Consider the following 21,232-nt stretch of genomic DNA (forward strand, 5'->3'; position numbering starts at 1 on the left):
TTTGTAGGCATTATTATTCTTTGAACTGAGGGTTTCAGGGTGATTTTTATTTCCATAAATCAGATGACTTTCATTCAGTGTATCTCATGCTTGTGATGGGAGAAGCAGTGCAGCCTTGAGTTATCCTATTCGTTATAACTGAGTGGCTTTCAATCCCTCCTGAACATTGGAATTGCCTGGGGAGCTTTTAAAAAATCCTGTGCATGGGACTCACATTGAAGCAGTTAAGTCAGAATCTCTGAGTGAGGTGACAGTCCCTGCTCTTCTAGAGTCACTAGCTAGTTGAGATTCAGTTTAGAGACTAACTTTCTTTAAAATCTCTCCTTTATAACTTTGTTTCCTAGGGAAAGAAGACGGCTGTCTGTACCAACAATATAACAGACTTTACAGTAAAGGAAATGGTAGGAGGTTCAGATGATTACACGAATTTGGTAGGAGCTTTTGTGTGTCAGTCAACTATTATTCCTTCTGAAAGTAAGGGTTTTCGAGCAGCCTTATCATCACAATCCATCATTCTGGCGGATACATTTTTAGGTAAGCTTCCTTTGGCTCATATATGTATTCATGTATATGCATTAATTTATTCCAGTGTTTGGTACTGGTAACTTGCCCTTATTTTGGAGTTTGCCATAGATGATTAAGGCCCACAGGTAGTTCTAAATTGTGATTTTGTGACATGGTTAAAAAGGATCCTCCAAGTAGGGTCCATTGATAAATTTCAGTGAGTAAGGAACTTTCTGAATTTATGTATTAACTTATTTATGATATAATTTTTTCTGAAGAGAGGATCTAGCCTTTCATCAGATAGTCTAAGAATTTAGGAGGCTAAGTTTTAAAAGTCAAAACTAAAGAATCAGGGAAGCAGACTTGGCCTAATGGATAGGGCGTTTGTCTACCATATGGGAGGTCCACGGTTCAAACCCCGCACCTCCTTGACCTGTGTGGAGCTGGCCCATGGGCAGTGCTGATGCGTGCAAGGAGTGCCCTGCCATGCAGGGGTGTCCCCCATGTAGGGAAGCCCCACGCACAAGGAGTGCACCCCGTAAGGAGAGCCACCCAGCGCAAAAGAAAATTCAGCCTGCCCAGGAATGGTGCTGCACACATGGAGAGCTGATGCAGCAAGATGACGCAACAAAAAGAAACACAGATTCCCATTCCACTGACAACGACAGAAGCAGACAAAGAAGAACACACAGCAAATGGACACAGAGAACAGACAACTGGGGGGGGGGAGGGGAAAGGGAGAGAAATAAATAAAAAGAAATCTTAAAAAAAAAAACAACTAAAGAATCAGAACAGTAAGCAAACACAGTACAAATCTAAATAATGTCAGTCACCGGTTTTAACCATCTTTTCTCATACCAGAAGTCAGTTGGTGACAAGTAGCAAAGCTGAGAATTCTGAGTTCTATTCCCTGTCTTCCCCCTCTGTGTCTTTGGTCCTGAAACGTGTAGGAAAGGTTTAGGAAGAATCAAAGTTCCTAACTAGATTTCTTAGGGATCAAAATCATTAGCATTTCCGGAGTCAAGATTAGGAGTCTGTGGCAATGATTCTTATGTGCAGCCAGATTTCAGAACCAGTGTACACTCCAGAGGTATTTAGGGTGAACTTTCAGCACCAAGGTTGGTTACAGGGTGGAGAAAGTGGCCATTGTAGCTGCTGTGGGTAGGGAGAGGGGAGAAGAAATAGGATGTGGGGGCATTTTCAGGACTTGGAGTTGTCCTGGGTGGTACACAGGCACAGATGCTGGACATTGTATGTCCTGCCATGGCCCACGGGGTGGACTGGAGGAGATGTGAACTACAACATAAACCATTATCCATGTGGTGCAGCAATGCTCCAAAATGTATTTACCAAATGCAGTGAATATCCAATGATGATGAAAGAGGTTGATGATGTGGGAGGAGTGGTGTGAGGGAGATGGTGCGTATATGGGGACCTCATATTTTTTGAATATAACATTTAAAAAAAATAGAAAAAAACAACTGGTTTCTGAAATAAAGTTTGCTGTTATTGCTTGCATTTTGACTCTCCCACCATTTTGCCGACAAGAGACAGAAAATGCTTTACTTTCTGTTTATTTAGATTAAGCAAAGTTTGGAGTTAGTTTCTGGAAATTATTAGACTCCAAACATTTTTGTGTTGTCCGATATGTCTACATTGAACCCGAGCAGAAAGCTGCATTAGCAAAATAGCCAGCTCATTGATTTTGTAATGTTAGAACTGGAAGAGATTTTGGAGAATATTTAAATTACTGCAGATATTTTATAGATTCATGAAATAAGACCCAGGGAAGTGAAGTGACAAGCAAAATTACAAAGCTAGGGAATTTTCTCTTTCATTCTGGGGACTTCGGAAAGTTTCTTATTTGTATCATGAATGAATGAATTTAATACAGTTTTTCTGGTAAAATGACATTCTTCAAAGTAAAGCTATTTTCTGTTCAGATATACAAAGACTAAATAAGCCTAGTTTTTCCATATTGCTTAATTGTTTCTTTATTATTGTCATCCAGGAGTGACAGTTGAAACCACATTGTATAATATCAATATAAAGGAAGATATGTTCCCAGTTTCACCAAGCCAAATACCAGATGTGCATTTCTTTTATAAGTAAGTGTAGATCCTGCCTCCCTTGATTATCTATTTTTTAATCAAAAGGAGCTCATATATAAGTGGATTTTATTTCCCATTTTGGATTGTAACTTCCTAGTGGTAGGCATGGTATATTACATCATCTCAGGGTGCCTTGCATGGTAGCTTATACCAAATAGATAGATAATCAGTAATTGGTTCTTAAAAGACAGTAAAAAGTAGGAAAAGTGTAATATTTTGAAAATCTTATATAATTTCTCTCAAATATATACTATTTTAAATTTGACAATAAATAAGACTTCATTGTCTAGGCAGTAATTATTTATACTTCTCATAGCAAAACATCAACCTAAGATATGACCTCTGTTAAGTTTCAAATGTTTTTTCATTATAATGAACATTGATGACATTTTATCATTGTACCTGGGAAAATAGTGAGCTTTTTATAGGCAGTGAAAGTGAGTTCAATCCGAATTAAAATTATAAATTAGTGAACTTTAATAAATATTTCATTTCCATTGGTTCATAGAGCATAGGTATAACTATGATTATTTTTTATAATTATATTTTTGCCTCTGTAATCTGTGCCGTCTCTATTTTGTAAAATATTATTTCCCTTATAATAGAACTTCCACAACTACAACATCCTGTGCTACTGGCCGATCAACTGCTGTGAAAATGAGGTGTAATCCTACTAAACCTGGAGCAGGAGTGATTTTGGTCCCCAGGTATTCTTCTTTCTATTGATTGTGAGAAAGCAATGTTCTCTACAATCTTCCTGTTTTGAAACATATTCGTTATGGATGTTATCAGAGGGAGAATAGAAGAAGCTGTAGGTTTTTGTTGTGGGGATATGCTAAGGTCCTATTAAGGGGAAGAGCTCTCAGCCCATTTCAATACTTCCCATCCTCTTTAGGGGCATTTTCAAGTCCTGTTTGCCTGGAATTTTGAATTCTCTTGAAAATTAACTTAATATCCAATTAATTATAATTGTCTTTTTCCTTGGATTTATTCTATTTGTCTAGCCTCCATTTCTTTGAGAGCTGGATTAGGAACTTTCCTGGGATTCAGTACTGGATCTACAATTATCTAGCTGGCAATATAGTCTAAATAATTTACCCTATGAGTCATAGTTTCTTTCTCTATAAGGGAAGGATAACCGTATGATCCATTTCCATTTCTTTAGTTTTCTGATGAATGGTGGTGGAATCTCCAAGGGGAGAGTCTGATCTAAAGAATACATAATACTGATTGGTGTTGAGGCAGCAGCTCTTCCCAGTTTAGATCTGACTATAAATTAGATCTATGAATTATTTGTTCTTTTCACCTACTAAAGGTGAGAGAAGTAAATGAGAGGATTACAAAATAAAAGGTAATAGACCTCAGTCAAAGAAACAGAGGGAGACTAATGCCCAAGGGCATTGAATGGTGAAAGATTCCTCTGAGCTATAGTCAAGCCAGCAAAGGATAGTTTGAGAAAAGTTGCATTTGGAATTTCCAGCAGTAAAAGCCTCTGTCTTTCATTGTCCCCCTATATTCCAGCCATACAGCTTTGAGCTCACTTCCTTGTTCTTTTCACTGTAGCAATTCTGAGGTCCCTTTTTGGACCTAGCAATTAACCCGTCTGTGTTTAGCCTCTAGGAATCTCAACCTGGATGACTTCTGAAGCCGCTCCAGGTCTAACACTCTCTGATTCAAGCAGATGATGCTCATAAAAACTAGGTCTGCCCTTTAGAAAATGTGTCACTCTTTCTAAATCTCCAAGGTGGTTTCTGATGTTTTCAAATGTGATAAAGAAAATATTTCCATGCTCCTAAATGATGGCATCTAGAAACACTGTTTATCTTTGTAAGGAGAGAAAAAGGTAAATTCCTCCTCTAACTTCCAAAGATCTTTGCCACTTATGGAAACTTAACTCTGTCAGGATTTCTCAAGACCACCTGCAGCAGAGTATCTTGAGGTGTCCCTTTGAAAAACTGTTTTCTGGGTCTTCTGTAAAATGTATAAAAATATCTGATGTTAAGCCAAGGAATATTAATGAAAAAAATCCAGAAGGCAATTCTGACACATATACAAATTTAAGGAACATTAGTCTTAACCCATATTTTGGAGTTCTGGCTTGTTTTTTTTCTGAGACAGAGTCTCATACTTTATTCTGAATTTTAATTTTCTGTGTCTGCATGGTGGCATCCTTCACCCATATTTCCAGTTAAACTTTATTTACAAGTTTGATGGACAGCAGATTTTGAGGACCACGCTGACTTTAGGCAACTGCTATGCTGACTTTCGGTTCTTTCTTGTTGCAATTTTCCGTTTGACCACGAGAGGGCGCTGAGGGACCAGAGCATGACAGCAGCCTGTCCTGAAATAACTGGAATTTTTTAGCTGTAGGGCTGAATGAAGATTTCCTACTAACACTAAAGAAAAGTTAAGTAAGCATTCTCAGGCTAATTTTGAAGTGGATTACTTTTTTTTTTTTTTTGGCTTTAAGATCTTGAGAGAGAGGCAATAAGGAAGTTGATTTGAGAAGCATCTCACACTTTGATGGCAAAATATCTGAAGGGAGATATTGGGTGTTCAGAAGGCCAAGAATCTTGGAAAACTATGCCAAGGCTACTTTAGCAAGAGTAACTTTGTTTGGGGCTTTGTATCTTGGTGACCTGGGAAAATGTCACAAGGTCCCAGTCCTGGGAAAATGAAGTCTATACAGAAAGTGAACCAGGAAAGAGAAAAGGGCATGTGTGTTTTCTATGTATCTCAGGTGAAATTTAGAGGGAGCAGCAAATTATCTGGAATGATAAATGATCTGTAATTAGATCCTCAGCCTGTATGTTTGGTTGGTCAAATGTCATCTCTTTCTAGTTCCACAAAGTGTCTGGAGGGTGTGAGGCATTTTGGATAAAAAGTCAAGAGTATGGGGTCTGGGTTGATGAAATCTGGGATCTGGAGTGGACTTTTGAGGTTATCTAGTACAGTTTCTATCCTGAGCAGAGAATAAGCTGCTAATGTAATAAACCACTAATATCCCTAAATAGAGTCCCCTCACAAAAGCCTTTCCAAATCATGATCCTAGGTGCACAGAAGAATTGGAGGCTTTGCATTCATTAGGAAAAATTTAGACCTGAGCATATGTCCACAGGAATCTCTCAAAATACAAGAAATTTCTGTTACTAAAAAGGTTACAGAGAAGGCCTTATTAGAAAATAGGCAGAGGGAATAATAGTTTTTATTATGATAATAGAGATGGCAAATCCCATTAGAGATCCTTAAGTCAATCCCACTTATTTTACAAATGAAGAAACACTGAGTTTGCATAGCTGTAGCATGGCACTGTTGAGATGGAATAAAGATTTCCTGATAAGATTTTCACATCATCATGCTTTCAGTTTGCCATTTTTTCCCCTCAAATTCGTCAGAAGGCAGAAATTTGCAAAGAAGCACACTAAGCGAAAAAGGCAAATATCACATTGATCCCAGGGGATAACTCAACTGAGCTAAGAGTTATTGGTGCCCTTTTTTAAATGAGTCATTTGCCCAAAAAAGGGTCTTAGAAGAAAATCATCTCTCTCTTTCTTTCTCTTTTAACTTTTGACTGTATTTAACTACTTAGGTAGCTTGTAAATCAGTCTAAAAGTTGTTTGGCCAAAACCTCCTTCAAAATCAAAATTCATCTTCATTATCAGTGTAGGCTCTGGGAATATTCTCTCTTGCAGAAGGGGCTGAGTCACGGTCTATACTGATAGTGTTCAGGAACTGATAGTGTTCAGGAACTGAACACCCCAGGGGTTTATTCTCCAGGCTCCGATATAGAGTCTCTGTATCAAAGTCACTGGATCTATTGGATGCCAATGCAGTGTTTTCTTTGGTCTTTGGGGCAGAACTAGCAAAACCAAAAAGTCTATCAATTTTAAGTTGTTAAGAACCAGTGAAAAATGACTGGTTGAATTACTTCCTTGTTTTTTTTCCCCCCTATGAACCATTTCTGGAGAGGTAATAGAAATATAAACTATATAAGTTAAATTACAAAGGCAATAGAATTCAAAGGATTAAAGTCAAATAAGATCTTAGAACATTAAAAAGTGGGAAGACATATAAAAGCAGTATGAGCCAAAGTGGAAACAACTAAAAGTCATTAAGATCAAGAATTGGAAAAATCTCGTACAGAATTGCTAAAATGGTACAATTCAGTCACCAGTGAATATCTTAAGTTATAATCCAAAATATCACAAAACATTCAGAAAGTTTTAGGATCAATTTTGAAATAAGGGTGATAAAGTTTTGATAAATTTTTTTCTCGGAAGAGGTAGAGGCTATAGATAAAAGAGATTAGGGAGCGTCAGTTAATTTAGTTTGTCCAGGTCTTGATCAGAGGCTGATTTTGGTACTTAATCCAGGGTAGACTCTTTGGAGAGGAGGTTTTGGAGAGATTTTTGGATTTTAAATCCATGGATCTAAGAGCGATGGGCCAATACATCTTATATTCAAACTCAGTCATAAGCTGTTTATGCCCTCTAGTTTTAGAGAAAACAAAATCAGAGAAAGGGACCGTGGAGGATTTGGATCCCACTCAAGAGGGCTGCCTACCAAAGACAAGGCAATCTCAGCAGAGAAAGTCTGAGCATCCTGAGAGGCCAAAGCTGAGGGAGTCAGAGACAGCCCAGGCCATGCCAGAAGATGCCAGTCGGAGAGCCCGGGGGTGGGGGAAACCCCGAGAGCCCCACGAAGCCTTCCAGGAGGGAAGCCCAGCAGCAGTAGAGCCCTGACACCCAGTGAGAAGTGCTCTATGCCCATGAGACCGAGGCTTTCCTCCTAATCCCCTGAGATTAACTCCGGAAGAATCCGAAGTGGACTGATAACTTTGGACTTTGGGTGAAGTTTTGGCAAAATCCAAACAATTAATAGTTTGAGCATTAGCTCATAATAGGTCATAAATAAAACAGGTTCTTTTCCATGAAACCATAATGTGTCCCAAGTAGATCACGTTTTAAGTGATTCATTTAAAAGAAGGCTCTAATAACTCAGGCCAGTTATTTTCCCAGGAAGTGTATCCCATTTTAGAACCCCCAGGAAAAGAAATTCATGTTTCTTACACATTCCCAAAGCCATCGCAATTCATAAGGCAGTCCCCAAAGCAAAGTAAGGATGCTAGTTTGTTCATCATTTACCAGTAGAATGACACCGAGGTCCATCTGGTAGTCTTTTGAATTCACAGTGCATCTGGGTAATTCTGTAGGAGTCTAGCCCTGCAAGCCCCAGCTATGCATGATCAATTTCTAGTTCCTTAGACATTTTTACTCACTGGTTTCTATGGTGATCACATAAACCCAGGTTAGAAAAAAAGCACAGGTAGGGGCAACTTTGCATTCTAGCTTTAAAAAGCTGGGGTAAAGTGGTGGGGGTGTGGAGATGGCGGTGGTGCAGGTAATCAAAGGGAAAGTACTTCAAATATTTGGCAGCTAAAGCATTTATGCATTTTATCTTTTCTTATGTTGTTCTTGCGTTTTTCACCCATTTTCATTTATACATAAGTGCTTTTGAATTTATCATTGCTGCGTTCATCCTTGCTTCTCAGGGAAGGCCTGATTCAAACTGTGACACTTAGGTTTATAACAAAGGATCAAATTTGGATGTTTCACATCTTAAATGATTCATTGGCTTAAAAGAATTAAAGAATTGATTTCAAACTAAAATACTTTTAACCTGAGAGTATCTTTTTAAAACTGAAGTCTGCCAAGGAAAAGGCCCTAAATCACTGCAGTGTTTTGACACCTAATGGCAGCTTTATACATTACATCAGTGTCTTCTTTGATTTTTTTTTCAGATCCTGTAATTCTACCAAATCTTTAGAAAGTGATGTGCATTGTTAAGAGTCTTTTGTATTTTTACAGTGCTTTAAAGTTTCCAAAATTGTTCACTCGTTTTCATCCTTTATAACCACCCTGCAAAGGAAGTATAGCAAACATTCTGCTCTTGACAAATTACAAAAATGAGGCCAGGTGGAGTGGAGTCACGTGTGCAGAAAAACACAATCAGTTGGAATTGTAATCCTAGTTTCCTCTCTGGAGCTTTATGCAAATTTTAAGGAGGAGAGATTTGAGCAGGAAAACATATTGGCAATTTTTGCTAAATGATCAGAAATGTGTAATTACTTTTAAAGTTGCCAATGTAAATAAGCATTATTTACATTGGTAAATAAAGTTGTTATGTAAATAAGAATTGTATCCTTGAAGAATTTTTCTAATTGATTACCCTAGTATTTTAAAAAGAGCAATTCTGAGTTGCTTTTACAGACCTGGAAGGTAGAAAGTAGGGGTGATTTTTTATGTGGCCATGGTTTTTATCTGTATGTACTTACCTTTTTAAAAAGCCTCTCCTTCTTTCTTATTCAGAACATATTCATGATTCCCTTTTCACAAACAGAGAAATTAAGACAGATAAAAGTTGTCATTTTCCGTAGGCTCACCCAGTTCACCATTGTTCTTAGCGCTGACAAATAATGCTGGACCTGTGTTTCTGAAGCATGCTATAAAGTACATTTCTTTTATATCCCACCAATATTTACTTGGTCTACATCACACTGACACTTTGGAAAGAGATATGTATAAAGATGCAGTCCATTTTAGGCATGTCGTTTTTTTAGTGTTCATAAACTAGGGTGAGTTAGAATATTGTTAAGTAAGAGTATGGTATTTTAGTTTGCTGGTAGGATAAAAATTATAGTTTCGAACTGCATATAATCAGAAAGGTATTTGAGAGTGGGAAGTTAAGGCTTCAACTGTATAGGGTTCCTATTTGGAATGATGGAAATGCTTTCATCATAGGTGTTGGTGATGGTAGCACAACATTGTGAATGTAATTAACAGCACTGAAATATATATCTGAATGTGATCAAAAGGGGAGCTGTTTGATTGTATGTATGGTAAGAGAATATGCATGTATCTAAACATCCATGGAACTACACTGCACAGGGAAGCCTAAGTTAATCCATGGGCTATAGTTAATAGTGCAGTAATAAAGGAGTGCTGTCATCAGTTGTGACAGATGTTCCACACCAAGGCAAGGTATTAATAATAGGGTGGTATGAGGGAATCCTGTATTTGATGCTGATTTTTCTGTAACCCACAAATTTGTTTTTGTGGATTCTACCTATTTTTGTGTCTACTTATTTACTATTGGTATTTCAGGATACCTGTACTCCAGAAAGATCTGAAAGAGGTTTATGCTTCTGATGATTAAATCTAAGTTGTTTGAAAACAAAAAGCAATTGTGTGACTTGACTTAAGGGAGTTGGAAATGTGATAGTCAAATTAAGAGATTCATATTTTCCTAGGTTTAATGAATTCATGAACAAAACAGTTATTCCCATTAGAATCTTTCGCAAATAGCTTTTTGCTTCAATCAGTAAGGGTTCTGTACACGATAATAGGTTAATTTTGAGCCATGCCATGTTTATCTGTGCCTAAAATGAAAGAGGCAAGTTGATATAGTGGACCCACCCATCAAAAAGCAGTTTTAAAACGTCTCCATGCAGGCCCTGACTGATGGGTGGCTGAGTGGGATCCTGCACCTGTGCCTAACCCATCATCTGCAGAGTTGGGATGGTAAAGGCCTTGCCAAGTCATCCTCAAGCCAAAGAAAATCATGATCATTTGCATCACTGACCCATGTGCTGACCTGATGGTTTTATATTTTTTTTTTCACTTTAGACAATTTCCTTATCATATGTAACCCTCACCCCCAGAGACCATGATCCTGTGCATCATTCTTTTCCCTAAGTGCCCCTCGCTTAAGTACATTACCAAGTAGAAATCACAGCCTCCTTAATTTATGAGATAGGAGGCCCTTTGCCACCAAATGCCTGCCTGTATGCTCTGCATTCAGTCACTGAGTTACTCTTAAAAGATCGAGCAACAATGAGCCACTTGTAATTTCTTTGCATTTCATCATACCATTTTATCCCATCTGGCAGGGACATCCTTACTTTCTTTTCCCCTCTTCTTGCTAACTCCTACTGAAAATTCTAACCCAGCTTAGACATCGTCTTCAACCCACAAGTTCTCCCAGAAGTGTGTTTGTCATTATCTGTGTATGTCTCACCTTTAGACTGTTTTTTTCACATGTGCATCCCCAGTATATCATATAGTGCTCCCCATTATCAAACAGGAGCTCAAATATGAGTGGGACTGGACTGAATATGCCCCAAAAGCTATTGTTTTTGTTGTTGTTGTTTTTGTTAGCAAGTGCCCAGCAGGTACCTGTGATGGGTGTACATTCTATTTCCTGTGGGAGAGTGCTGAAGCTTGCCCTCTGTGCACGGAACATGACTTCCATGAGATCGAGGGGGCGTGTAAGAGAGGATTTCAGGTAAGGGGCAAAGCTTTCTATGTAGAAATTTGTCATTAAAGGTACAATGGTTCATTTGGAATCATATAGAAACTCAGGTTCAGAGCCATAGGTAAATCTTATAATTAATGTGACATTAATAAGCATTTAAGATGAAGTCTGCTAAACTCCCATGTGTACTGAGGATTGGGGAAAATGATTTCTGTCAAGAAAGTTGTGGGATTTGGCAATTTACTTGGATTATAATACAATGATATCATTAAACCAAGATGTGGTTTATAGAATGCAGTTATATTTAAGATGGAGATGGTATAACTAACTCCACAAGAAATGTGTCTAAAAAATAAAGCATGCATCAAGGAGATTATGGTCTAGAGCATGCAATAATTTTATTTGGCTAGCCTAGTAGAAAACACATGCACACAACAAAATTGAGGCCACACCCTTGAACCACAGTGAGGCCATTGGGACAGCTACCCATGAAGTGATGTCCTGGAGCTAGCTCACTCCAACAGAGGTATTCTCAAATGGCTGGGATTTAGAGTTGGGAGGAGACAAAAATGTAGCCAGAAAGCCAACTGAGAGTCAGGTTTGAAAGATAAAGAAAGAACAAATTGTAAAGCCAGTGACCAGGAGGGTTGGGAGAAAGATGAGTTATTGGGAGGCAGCTGATATAAAGGTTAAGAACAAAGATTCAAGTCAGATAGTCTAAGGTCAATGTCCCCTGCTGTTGGACTATTAAAACTGTTTTTTTGCAAATAACTCTGTGATGAGCATCCATGTTGAAAATGTATTATTTTTTAGAGTTTTTACTAGAGAGAGACTAATTAGATCTGAGGGGATGGAAATTTTTAAGATCCTTGATCAGTAGTACCAAAATGCTTTGGCTGTATTAATTTGCATTTCTGTCAGTGATGTTTGAGAAAGCGTCCTTCACTACACCAGCTTTGAGTAGTATCATATCAAGAAACAATTTTGCTTGCTGCAGAAATACCTGCTTACCACCTCTCACTCCTCAAAGTCCATTGAAATGACAATAAAGAAGCACAGATGAAAATAAATTTAGTACTCATTCTGGGAACCCTAGTGGAGAAGGGCATCAGAGAAAGAGATGTTGATGGGATTTCTGAGGGCTAGAGGTGGATGGAGGGGGCTGCATGCTAGAGTGCTCACAAGAGTTCACGTAGTGGAGGGAAGATCCATTCTGCCCAGGAATCTTGAAGTTGGCAGGTCAAATGCATGAGTGCAAGAGAGGGAAAGAAATCAGGGTGCCCCCACCCAGTCCCATGCCTACAGAGTAGCTGGTAGCAGTGATATTCACCCAAAGTGAAAAAATGTAGAGAACTCTTCTTTAAATTGGTGTTTATCAAACTTTAATGGCAATGACCCTGCAGTAAGAAATACATTGTGCATTAAACACACTACACAATGCAAACTCAGAAACGCAGCAGTATACCTAAAAATTATTTCATGACAATTATTTTATAGTACATGAAAAAGTACTAGCATAAAGTTAATATAAAATGTCTTTGTTAATATTTGAATACAAAATAGGAAAAATCCCCCAATAGCCAGCACTTTTAAAAGAAGGAAATGTTTTATCTATTTCTTCAATTGTGTTCACCTACAGATGAGTTGATTTTAGCTCAGAGCACAAAAGCACAGAGGCATGCTGCTGCTGCTTAGACATCCAGTGCTCTGTTGAGTCAGTTTAAAAATATTTTAAACATTTTTAAATGGGTCAAGGTTGAAAATTCCAGGTTCCCAAAAATGATTTTTTGTTAATCCTCATAAAACTAATGATGTCTTTTTTTCTGCTTTGCAGTGGCAGTTCGTCTTTATCCTTACTTAAAATTATGATAAACAATATCTTATAGTAATTTTTGGAGTAAATGAAAAACCAAGCTGTATTCCCTTCTTTGGGCACCTTGAACTCAAGGGTTTTGAAAACACAAATAACCTTTACTAGGAATATTCTTCAATGTTCAATATTTCTCTTCTGGAGGATGATTAGAAGTTTAAGAAAGTAAAATCACAATAAGTCCGCTAATTTTATTTTGTTCAACTGTCTTCATTGAGCAAGTTCTCAATAAAATCTTTGGGAACAGATAGTTGCTAGGTGATTCTTTTTATGTGTTTTAATTTTTGACTCAAAAATTATATCTTTTGGGCCATTTTGATGCATTTGTCAAGTTAAAATATATTATTTCCCCCCCTTAGTTCCAAATTTAATTTGAGAAACACCAAAAAATTCAGTTAAATATGCCCTTTTGTTATACTCAGATATAAATTTTGAAAATATTTGCCAAATGAGATTGCATTCCAACTAAAAAAAATATAAATTTCATTTGATTTCATACACATTAGTGTATGCCACTGCAGCAAAAAGTAAACTTTAGTATGATGCCATGAGTAGCCTCTAATCTGTCAAGGAAATATTTCAAAATATTAGCTCCTCAGTGAGCTTTGTATAATAGAAATGAAAACTTTCACTGTGTTTTCCACAGGGGAACAAAGGTGGATTTTTTGAATGCCAAAGTTTTATGATTGAAAAAAACTGATTACAAAATGTTGTTGAGCACTTTTAATTTTTTAAATAACTCCGTGTTTCAGTCCTATTTTAGTTTTATATTGACTGATGGTACACTTCCCCCATTCCATAAATATATATAATCCAGTTGTGTATAAAGTTAAATTTATCCAATAGGACCTTCAGAGCAGCCATAATAAACTAAAAGAGCTTCACCACTTGTGATATCAGTGCTCTTATCAAATTGGATCTTAAAAATCTATACCAGGTTGTAAGTTTGTATTAAGCATTACTTCTAAATGTCATGCAGTAGAAAAGATTTGAAGAGATACTGTTTTATCACTAAGAGGAATGTTTTTAATTTATCATCAAATTTATCTCACCCTAGACATGCAATATTTCCACATGCTGTAAGAATATACTTTCCTGCTGCAGTGTCAGCCATTTTCTAACTTGGCAATGATACATGATTGAATAAAGTGATAAGGCCTTCTATTTAACAATTATAGAATGATATAAGAAATTTTGCCAGTCATTTGGTCTTTTTTCTTTGATAATATTTGAGGAGCTTACTGAAAAGTTAAATATTCTGAGTTACAAATGCTTTTGTAATTTTGAACTTGTAAGATTTTGTTCATAAGACTGTCATTAGATATTAGTGCCTGCCATTTTCATTGAGTGCTGTATGTACATTTGATAAATCATACAAATTCTTGCACAGACTTTTTTCTTATCAGAAGGGACAATTACTGGACATGGTATGTCCTCCCATGGCCCACTGGGTGGACTGGGGGAGAGTGTAAACTATAATGTGGACCATTGACCATGTGGTGCAGCAGTGCTTAGAGATATATTTACCAAGTGTAACGAATGTCCCATGATGATGGAAGAGGTTTTTGTTATGGGAGGAGTGGGGTGAGGGGGGTGTGGGGGTATATGAGGACCTCATATTTTTTTAATGTAACGTTAAATAAATAAATTAATTAATTAAAAAAAAGAGTTCAAGTGGAGTCCAAAGTTAGCTAACTAGGGTCAACATTTTTCTCAGTATTTTCATTATTTACACTTTACAAATGCACAGTTGAACTTGAACATGCCTCTGAATTTTTCACCTCTTCATTATTTTTACTTATAAAAATAATGCAGTCCACTTTAGGTGAAAATATTATAATTGTCATGTGCTAAAAAAAAATTGAATCACTAATGTCCTTTCTAAAAAACATGTTGAAAATTCTTATCCAAACCTTGGTTGAAACCTTTGCTCAAGGTAAAAATGATTTTCCTGCATATCACTTCATGACTAACCATAAATTATAGGAACATAAAATTAAACATTATGGTGTTATCCTTCTGTTAGGGTGTTGATCAAAGGGATGTCAAACACCAGAAAATCTAATGATGAATGAAAGATTTAATGCTGTTTTTCGGTAGTGGGTATAGTCATGATGCAAAATGCTGCTGGTTGCTGTACCTGTTGAAATATATAAAGACCCATGCACTCTACTCTGGTTTTCTTTTCTGGTCTGTCATACTATATCTGTTTATTCTTAAAAGTTGCTGATTGAGACCCACTATATTGATTTTATTATCCACTATTTAGTTGCAACATGCAGTTTGAAAACATGCCCTAAAAAATTGAGTCATCTACTTTGGGGGGATGAGAGTAGGTGGTAAGGGTATTGATGACCCCCAAAATGCCCTCTTTATTTTATATGAGGGAGGGTTGTAGATGTGTGCTGCCTGCATACCAGTCACAACGGCTGCCGGTCCTTCTGCACCCACATGCCCAGGGCCCAGGCTCTGCTCTTCTTCTCAGGGCAGAAGCCTATTGGGAAATGGACCCAAATGTCGAGCAGGTGAAACCCATGCCAGCTAACTATATTAACTAATGTAAGCTTTCATTAAAAAATATGATTACAGAATCAGGGATCATCAGAAATTTGAGGAAAAGACCCCAAAGATGTGTCAAGATGGAGTTGTCTCCCTCCCCCCAACATCCTCAGCATATACTGAGCCCTTCTGATCTGAAAACCCATGCCTTTATTTGGTTTTGTTGAATTTTCATTCATTGTTTCTTTATTCACTCTCATCTATAAATCTTTTCTCCTCTTCTGGACCTCCTGTTAGATGGATTTAGAATTTTGTGGAATAGACCTCTGTATCTACTATGGAAAAAAGCAAGATGCTTTTTCTTCCTATATGGGAAATTGACCTTGTAACACGTGTAGCTTTCACAATTGCATCAGAATCTTATTTCTGATCTATGGTTCTGTTATTTTTAAGGAAACTCTGTATGTATGGAATGAGCCTAAATGGTGCATTAAAGGAATTTCTTTGCCTGAGAAAAAGTTGTCAACCTGCGAAACAGTTGACTTCTGGCTAAAAGTGGGAGCAGGTGTGGGAGCTTTCACAGCCGTTTTGCTGGTGGCTTTAACGTGCTACTTCTGGAAAAAGAATCAAAAGTAAGTAACCTCATGGAATGAACCATGTAAGTACAAGAGGTGTTATGCTGTGAAAATTTGACTTAATCATTACGTCAAAAGGATTCTTTCCTAGACACAAGAACTTTCTCCTAGTGAGAAAATTATAGGAGAAGCCTTTACGAAAGTAAGCAGAGGAGCCTCTTGTTATTCTGATACTAGAAAGCTCTCAGAACATTAGAGATCATCAAATTAGACACATTTATTACATCGACCAAGAAACACAGAGCCCCTCGGTTACTTAGGTATATGGTAACACAGCTAAGATTAGCAAACAGTTTCTCCCTGTGTTTTTTGTTTTATTCATGACATCATGTTGTCTTTTTGCTCCACCTTTTCTTTTTCAATTTCTTGTGGGAAGATATTTACAAAGAAACAGACTAAGTGTGTAGGCAAATGTCACCTTTATTTACCCCAGGACTCCAAGAACCTGGAGTTGAATATTGAGTCTAATCCCTGAATGTGTATTGATCTGTTGCATGATGTGAATCTTTTAAAATGACTTACATGTCAAAGGGGCTGTGAACATTCTGTATTGTAACACTGAGGGGACAATTGTAATATCTGAGTGGTGAATAAAAATGAATAATTGATTAGAGTTCTTACATTAGTGTGGAATATTGATTATAATTGATGAAAGAATATTATATTTTTACTAACTCCGGTCTATGGATTACATTAGAATTCACTGTGTTGTACAGTCCTATGTCCTTTTATAAAAAAATTCTAATAAAAAATTCACTACACTAATGCAAGATGCTAATAATAGGGGGGATGTATAGGAATTCTGTATTTTCTGCATGATTTTCCTATAAACCTACAACTTTTCTAATTTAAAAAAATCTAAGATTAAAAAAAATTAGAGAAACCAGAAAGACCAAATCACTTGCCTGTTTGACATTCTCATCTTTATAAACTAAACATTTGAAAAACTTATAGTGAATTAGTTTCCAAATATCCTTAAATTAAGAAAATGCATTCAGACCTCAGGATTTCTCTTTTTTTCCCAAAAGTTCTTCATAATTGGACAATTCAGTCAATGCAAAATAAGTGGTAGAGTTAACAGTATTGATTTGAATCTGAATTCCTGGGAAAGGTTTGCATGTAGATGGTGGATAAATGAATGAACATAGTGTACTATGATGATAGGTGAGGGGAGCTATTTTGGTGGGATAACTGTACTGGTGGGATAAATGTGATTTAATGAGATGGAGTATGAGCTAGAGTACGAAGACCTAAAATAATCATTAATTTATATTAAAATAAACTGCCTCTCCCCCACTCCCAATCTTCTCTGTCCCTCTATCCTTTTTCCCTTCCTTCCTTCCTTTTCCACTGCTTAGACTGGAGTACAAATATTCCAAATTAGTAATGACAGCTAACTCGAAAGATTGTGAACTCCCAGCTGCAGACAGTTGTGCTATCATGGAAGGAGAAGATAATGAAGAGGAAGTTGTATATTCCAATAAAAAGTCACTACTGGGAAAACTCAAATCCTTGGCAACAAAGGTGAGAGCTGAATTTTAACATGGTATTACTGTGCATTTATAAATTTGGGGCCATCTTAGCTTAGGGGCCATAGTCACATACATGCAAGCCCTTTGATTCAACATGGCTTTATCTCAGTAGATATTTATCCAACAGAAATTCTTTTAGAAGTACATAGTGATGTAATAACATGAATATTCACTGCCACATTGTTCTAACTAGTTAACAAAGTAGAAGCAATCTTAAACACCAGCAATAAACAGATAAGAAGTTTTTGTATATGAAAATAGTGGAATACTGTGCAACTCAGCAACTGATTAAAGATTTAGATACTTAAGATACCTATGTGCACTGTATTGGTATGCCAGTGTATCCAAGATAAATATGAAAATAGCATGTAGACTATCACAGTTATATTAAATAAACATTTGTTAGTATATGCATAGCTAAAATCTGGGAGAATATGCAACAAACTGTTAATAGTAGTTGCTTTTGGAAAATAGTGAACTCCAGACAATCTTTAGCCTCTGACAATCTTTAGCCCACTGTTTGTAATATTTGAATTTTTCACAAAGATAATGTATTATTTTATAATTCTAAAAAATGGAAAAGTTTTGGTTTAATAAAAGATCTCATATTCATTCTACTTTTCTTTGTTGTTTTTATTTTATAACAAGATTGTTCCATATAGTTAAAGCAAAGAGATATATAAACTACTAACAGTTAAAAGTACCATCAGGATATACTGGTCAGCTCTGGAATGAGTATTATATCCAAATAGATAACACAAAGGCTTAAATATTGTTTGAGAACACATTTTTTAATATCCTTTACCATTGACTTAAAAGATTGGAAACTACCAGTTTATGCTCCCAAGATTAAAAATAGATGAAACAGAAGAAAGAAAATGCATTTCAAATGATTTATAGCAGGAAGGACAACGGCAAAAATTACATTTATTGACAGTGTTTTAGTAACCATTTCCTTTTACTGTTTTGATTTAGGCACATAAGTATATTACGGGGATTATTTGAAAAGAAAATGGATAAGCCATCTTCCTCTTCTACTAATGGTTATTTAAGTCTTCACAGATTTGAGAGTTTAGGAGAGGTACTATTGCCATGGAATAAGTTGGGGTTTTATTCTGCTTGCAAGCTGTAAGTTAGTTGGCCATGGTTTCGTGGACATTTTAGAAGAAATGAGACTCCTGACTCAGAGACAAAACAGAGTATTACTTACAGCTTTAGACAGAGTATCGACATTTGTACCAGTTCCCAAAGCCCCAGTTCTCACAGGGTGATGTGAAGAGAACCAGATGCCACTTGTATGTAAAGTGGGTTGCATCAGAGGAAAGGGTCCCAAAGCTTTGGGAACCTGAATGTTTCTGAATAGGCAGTAGGCATGCCTGTCCTTTGCTCCAAAGGGAGATATTATCTTTATTATGCTGGACCGTTAGCAAGCTTCTGCTTTGCTCAGAGGGAGACACTGTTTCCAAGACTGTTAGCATACTTGCCCTTTGCTCTTTGCTCTTTGAAGACATATTCTGGAACAAAGGTCAATTAGTGTGTAGCTCACAAGGTGTACAGAGATGCAAGATAACCATGGAGAATTGTCTCTTAACAATATCCAGCCCTCCTTTCTATATACCATCTTGGCTTCAGGTGAATTTTCCCATTCATATGTCACTTAATCAACCACTATGATTAAGACTGATAAAGGCTGGGACCAAATCCGGTTAATTTAAGTAAAGTTGCTACCAACAGCCCTCCTAGCAGCAAGATGAGGCCAACATGCAGTGTCGATCTCTGTCGAGGTCCATGGTCCTACCCCAACCAATTGAACAAATCTCATAAGCCACCAGGGCCTAACTTACAAAGTCAGGTGGCTTACTTCTTAAGTTTTTTACTGCTCTTTCCTCTTGGCCTGAAGCCTTTTCATTGGCTTCGTACCTTTCATCCAGAAACTTTCAGGTGCATGAGTGAGTGATAAGGGCATTTTAAAAATTTGGTAAGTGTCAGCATGTCCCCTACTTTTGTCCATGTGGGCCATGGCAAGGGGACTTGGTGAGCAGAGCATTCAACCATCTGGTCATTATCCTTTTGATCTAGGGCCAAGACAATCCAGCTACATCAATCCACATATAGCAGGATGTATTAGCAATTATACAGACTTTGCCTTAGTCCTCAGGGAGGAAGTAGAGGGCAATTATATTGCTCACAACATTCTATGGGCAGTGAGTTAATGCTGATCAATACCATTGATTGCTTCAGCTAAAGTTAGTTCACATCACCTTTTCTAATCAGATGACTCCCATCATAGGGATAACTGTCTGCAGGATGTTCATGAATGATGAGTCAGGTATCCCTCTAGGAACCTCCTCAGAGTAACCAAGTAGGGCCTTATTTGGAAAGATCCTTGCAGTTGTCTTAGAGCCACTTTATCTATTGATGTTTTTTCCATAAACAGTTAAAGGGCTCATTTAACCATACCTAGGATTCAAGCCAACATATTTTAAAGGAGTGAGGCAAGTTAATCTCTGACTACCACACAAAATTACTGTCCTCGAAGTATACATACTGCCTCTGGAAATAAAGTATTATTAACAGTTGTTATGCTCCCCCATGTGGGATCTTCCTCAGACAGCACAGGTTGAAAATACCTCCAATGAAATGTCCTTGTTGGCTAGTAAATCTTAGGGTTCCTAATTCACCTCAAATAATTGAGTCTAGACTTTTTTTTCAGTGAGATTGCATGGGGAAACATCATTAATGTCCCTTTCCCCTTTGTACCTCCTAGGGTCTCAGGTACATCATTATTAAACTTCTCTTCCTCCACTGCCAGAAAATAATTTTGTCTAATCCCAAAAGCTATAATTTCACCTATTTCCAGTCATCCCATACTGTCACTCACACCTCTTCCCCCCCATAATATTCAGGTACAAAGAGGACAAGAGCATTTTTTTTGAACTTACAGAGACCCATAAGGTTTCCTGCTTTTATCCACATGGGCCATGGTAGGGGGACTCAGTGAGCAGGGTACACAACCAACTGGTCATTATACATTTGACCTAAAATCGTGATGGTCCAATAAAACAATTTAGGCAGCTAGACTAAAATTATATTTGAATATCCTAGGACCCCTCTGAATGGGTTACCACTCAGAGGGTGTACTTAGGCAAACCAGGTGTTGCTGTTGATGTAAACAAAATAAAACAAAACAAACATGAAACATGAACACATCATGCACAGGAATGGTCAAGGCAGAATCCTAAATTTTCAGATAAATCTATGTAACTGCCCATTCCTTTCTTCCTGATCATTACCAATGAAATCGCCGAGAAGAAATGATCCCTTTCTGGTGGCAGCCATACTGCCCTACCAAGATGTGTAGGAGGGCGTGAGGGGGCCACAGTCAGAAATCTGTTGAGTCAATTTTTGAGGAGGCTGTTTTACTACTTATTGATGCCAGATGGCTTTGGAAAGTAGGAAGCATGGAAGGTCCTTCAAATACTTCTATTCTCAGTCCAATTCTGGATAGCTTTGGGGATAAAACATGCATCACAGTGAAAAAGCAAATGGTACATAAAGCCACAAATATGGCATGGATTTGTTTTAAGAGCCATAATGATATGATTGGAGTTAGCTGATGGGACTAGAACAGCAGCACAATAAATTGAAAAATTACCAGCAGTGGTTTGGTTTCATTAATAGCACAAAGAATGGGTCAAACATATGATGTAACCCATTTGCCAGGGACCAACTGGTCAGCTTTTGGTATGAGTCCCAAGTCTGGCATCA

The 21,232-nt window shown here is 37.2% G+C and overlaps 1 protein-coding gene across 1 annotated transcript in view; it reads left to right on the forward strand.

The window, feature by feature from the left end:
* Nucleotides 1–21,232, forward strand: part of ELAPOR2 (endosome-lysosome associated apoptosis and autophagy regulator family member 2) — a 211,565-nt gene that overhangs the window by 171,925 nt on the left and 18,408 nt on the right. Inside the window, exons 16-21 of the mRNA XM_004478108.5 lie at nt 345–534; nt 2,516–2,612; nt 3,221–3,322; nt 10,832–10,958; nt 15,751–15,929; nt 17,291–17,456. Coding sequence (XP_004478165.2) covers nt 345–534; nt 2,516–2,612; nt 3,221–3,322; nt 10,832–10,958; nt 15,751–15,929; nt 17,291–17,456 — 861 coding nt within the window. The remainder of the gene's footprint in view (nt 1–344; nt 535–2,515; nt 2,613–3,220; nt 3,323–10,831; nt 10,959–15,750; nt 15,930–17,290; nt 17,457–21,232) is intronic.

The sequence above is a fragment of the Dasypus novemcinctus genome, chromosome 5 (genome assembly GCF_030445035.2).
Source record: "Dasypus novemcinctus isolate mDasNov1 chromosome 5, mDasNov1.1.hap2, whole genome shotgun sequence".
In the NCBI taxonomy this organism is placed as follows: Eukaryota; Metazoa; Chordata; class Mammalia; order Cingulata; family Dasypodidae; genus Dasypus; species Dasypus novemcinctus.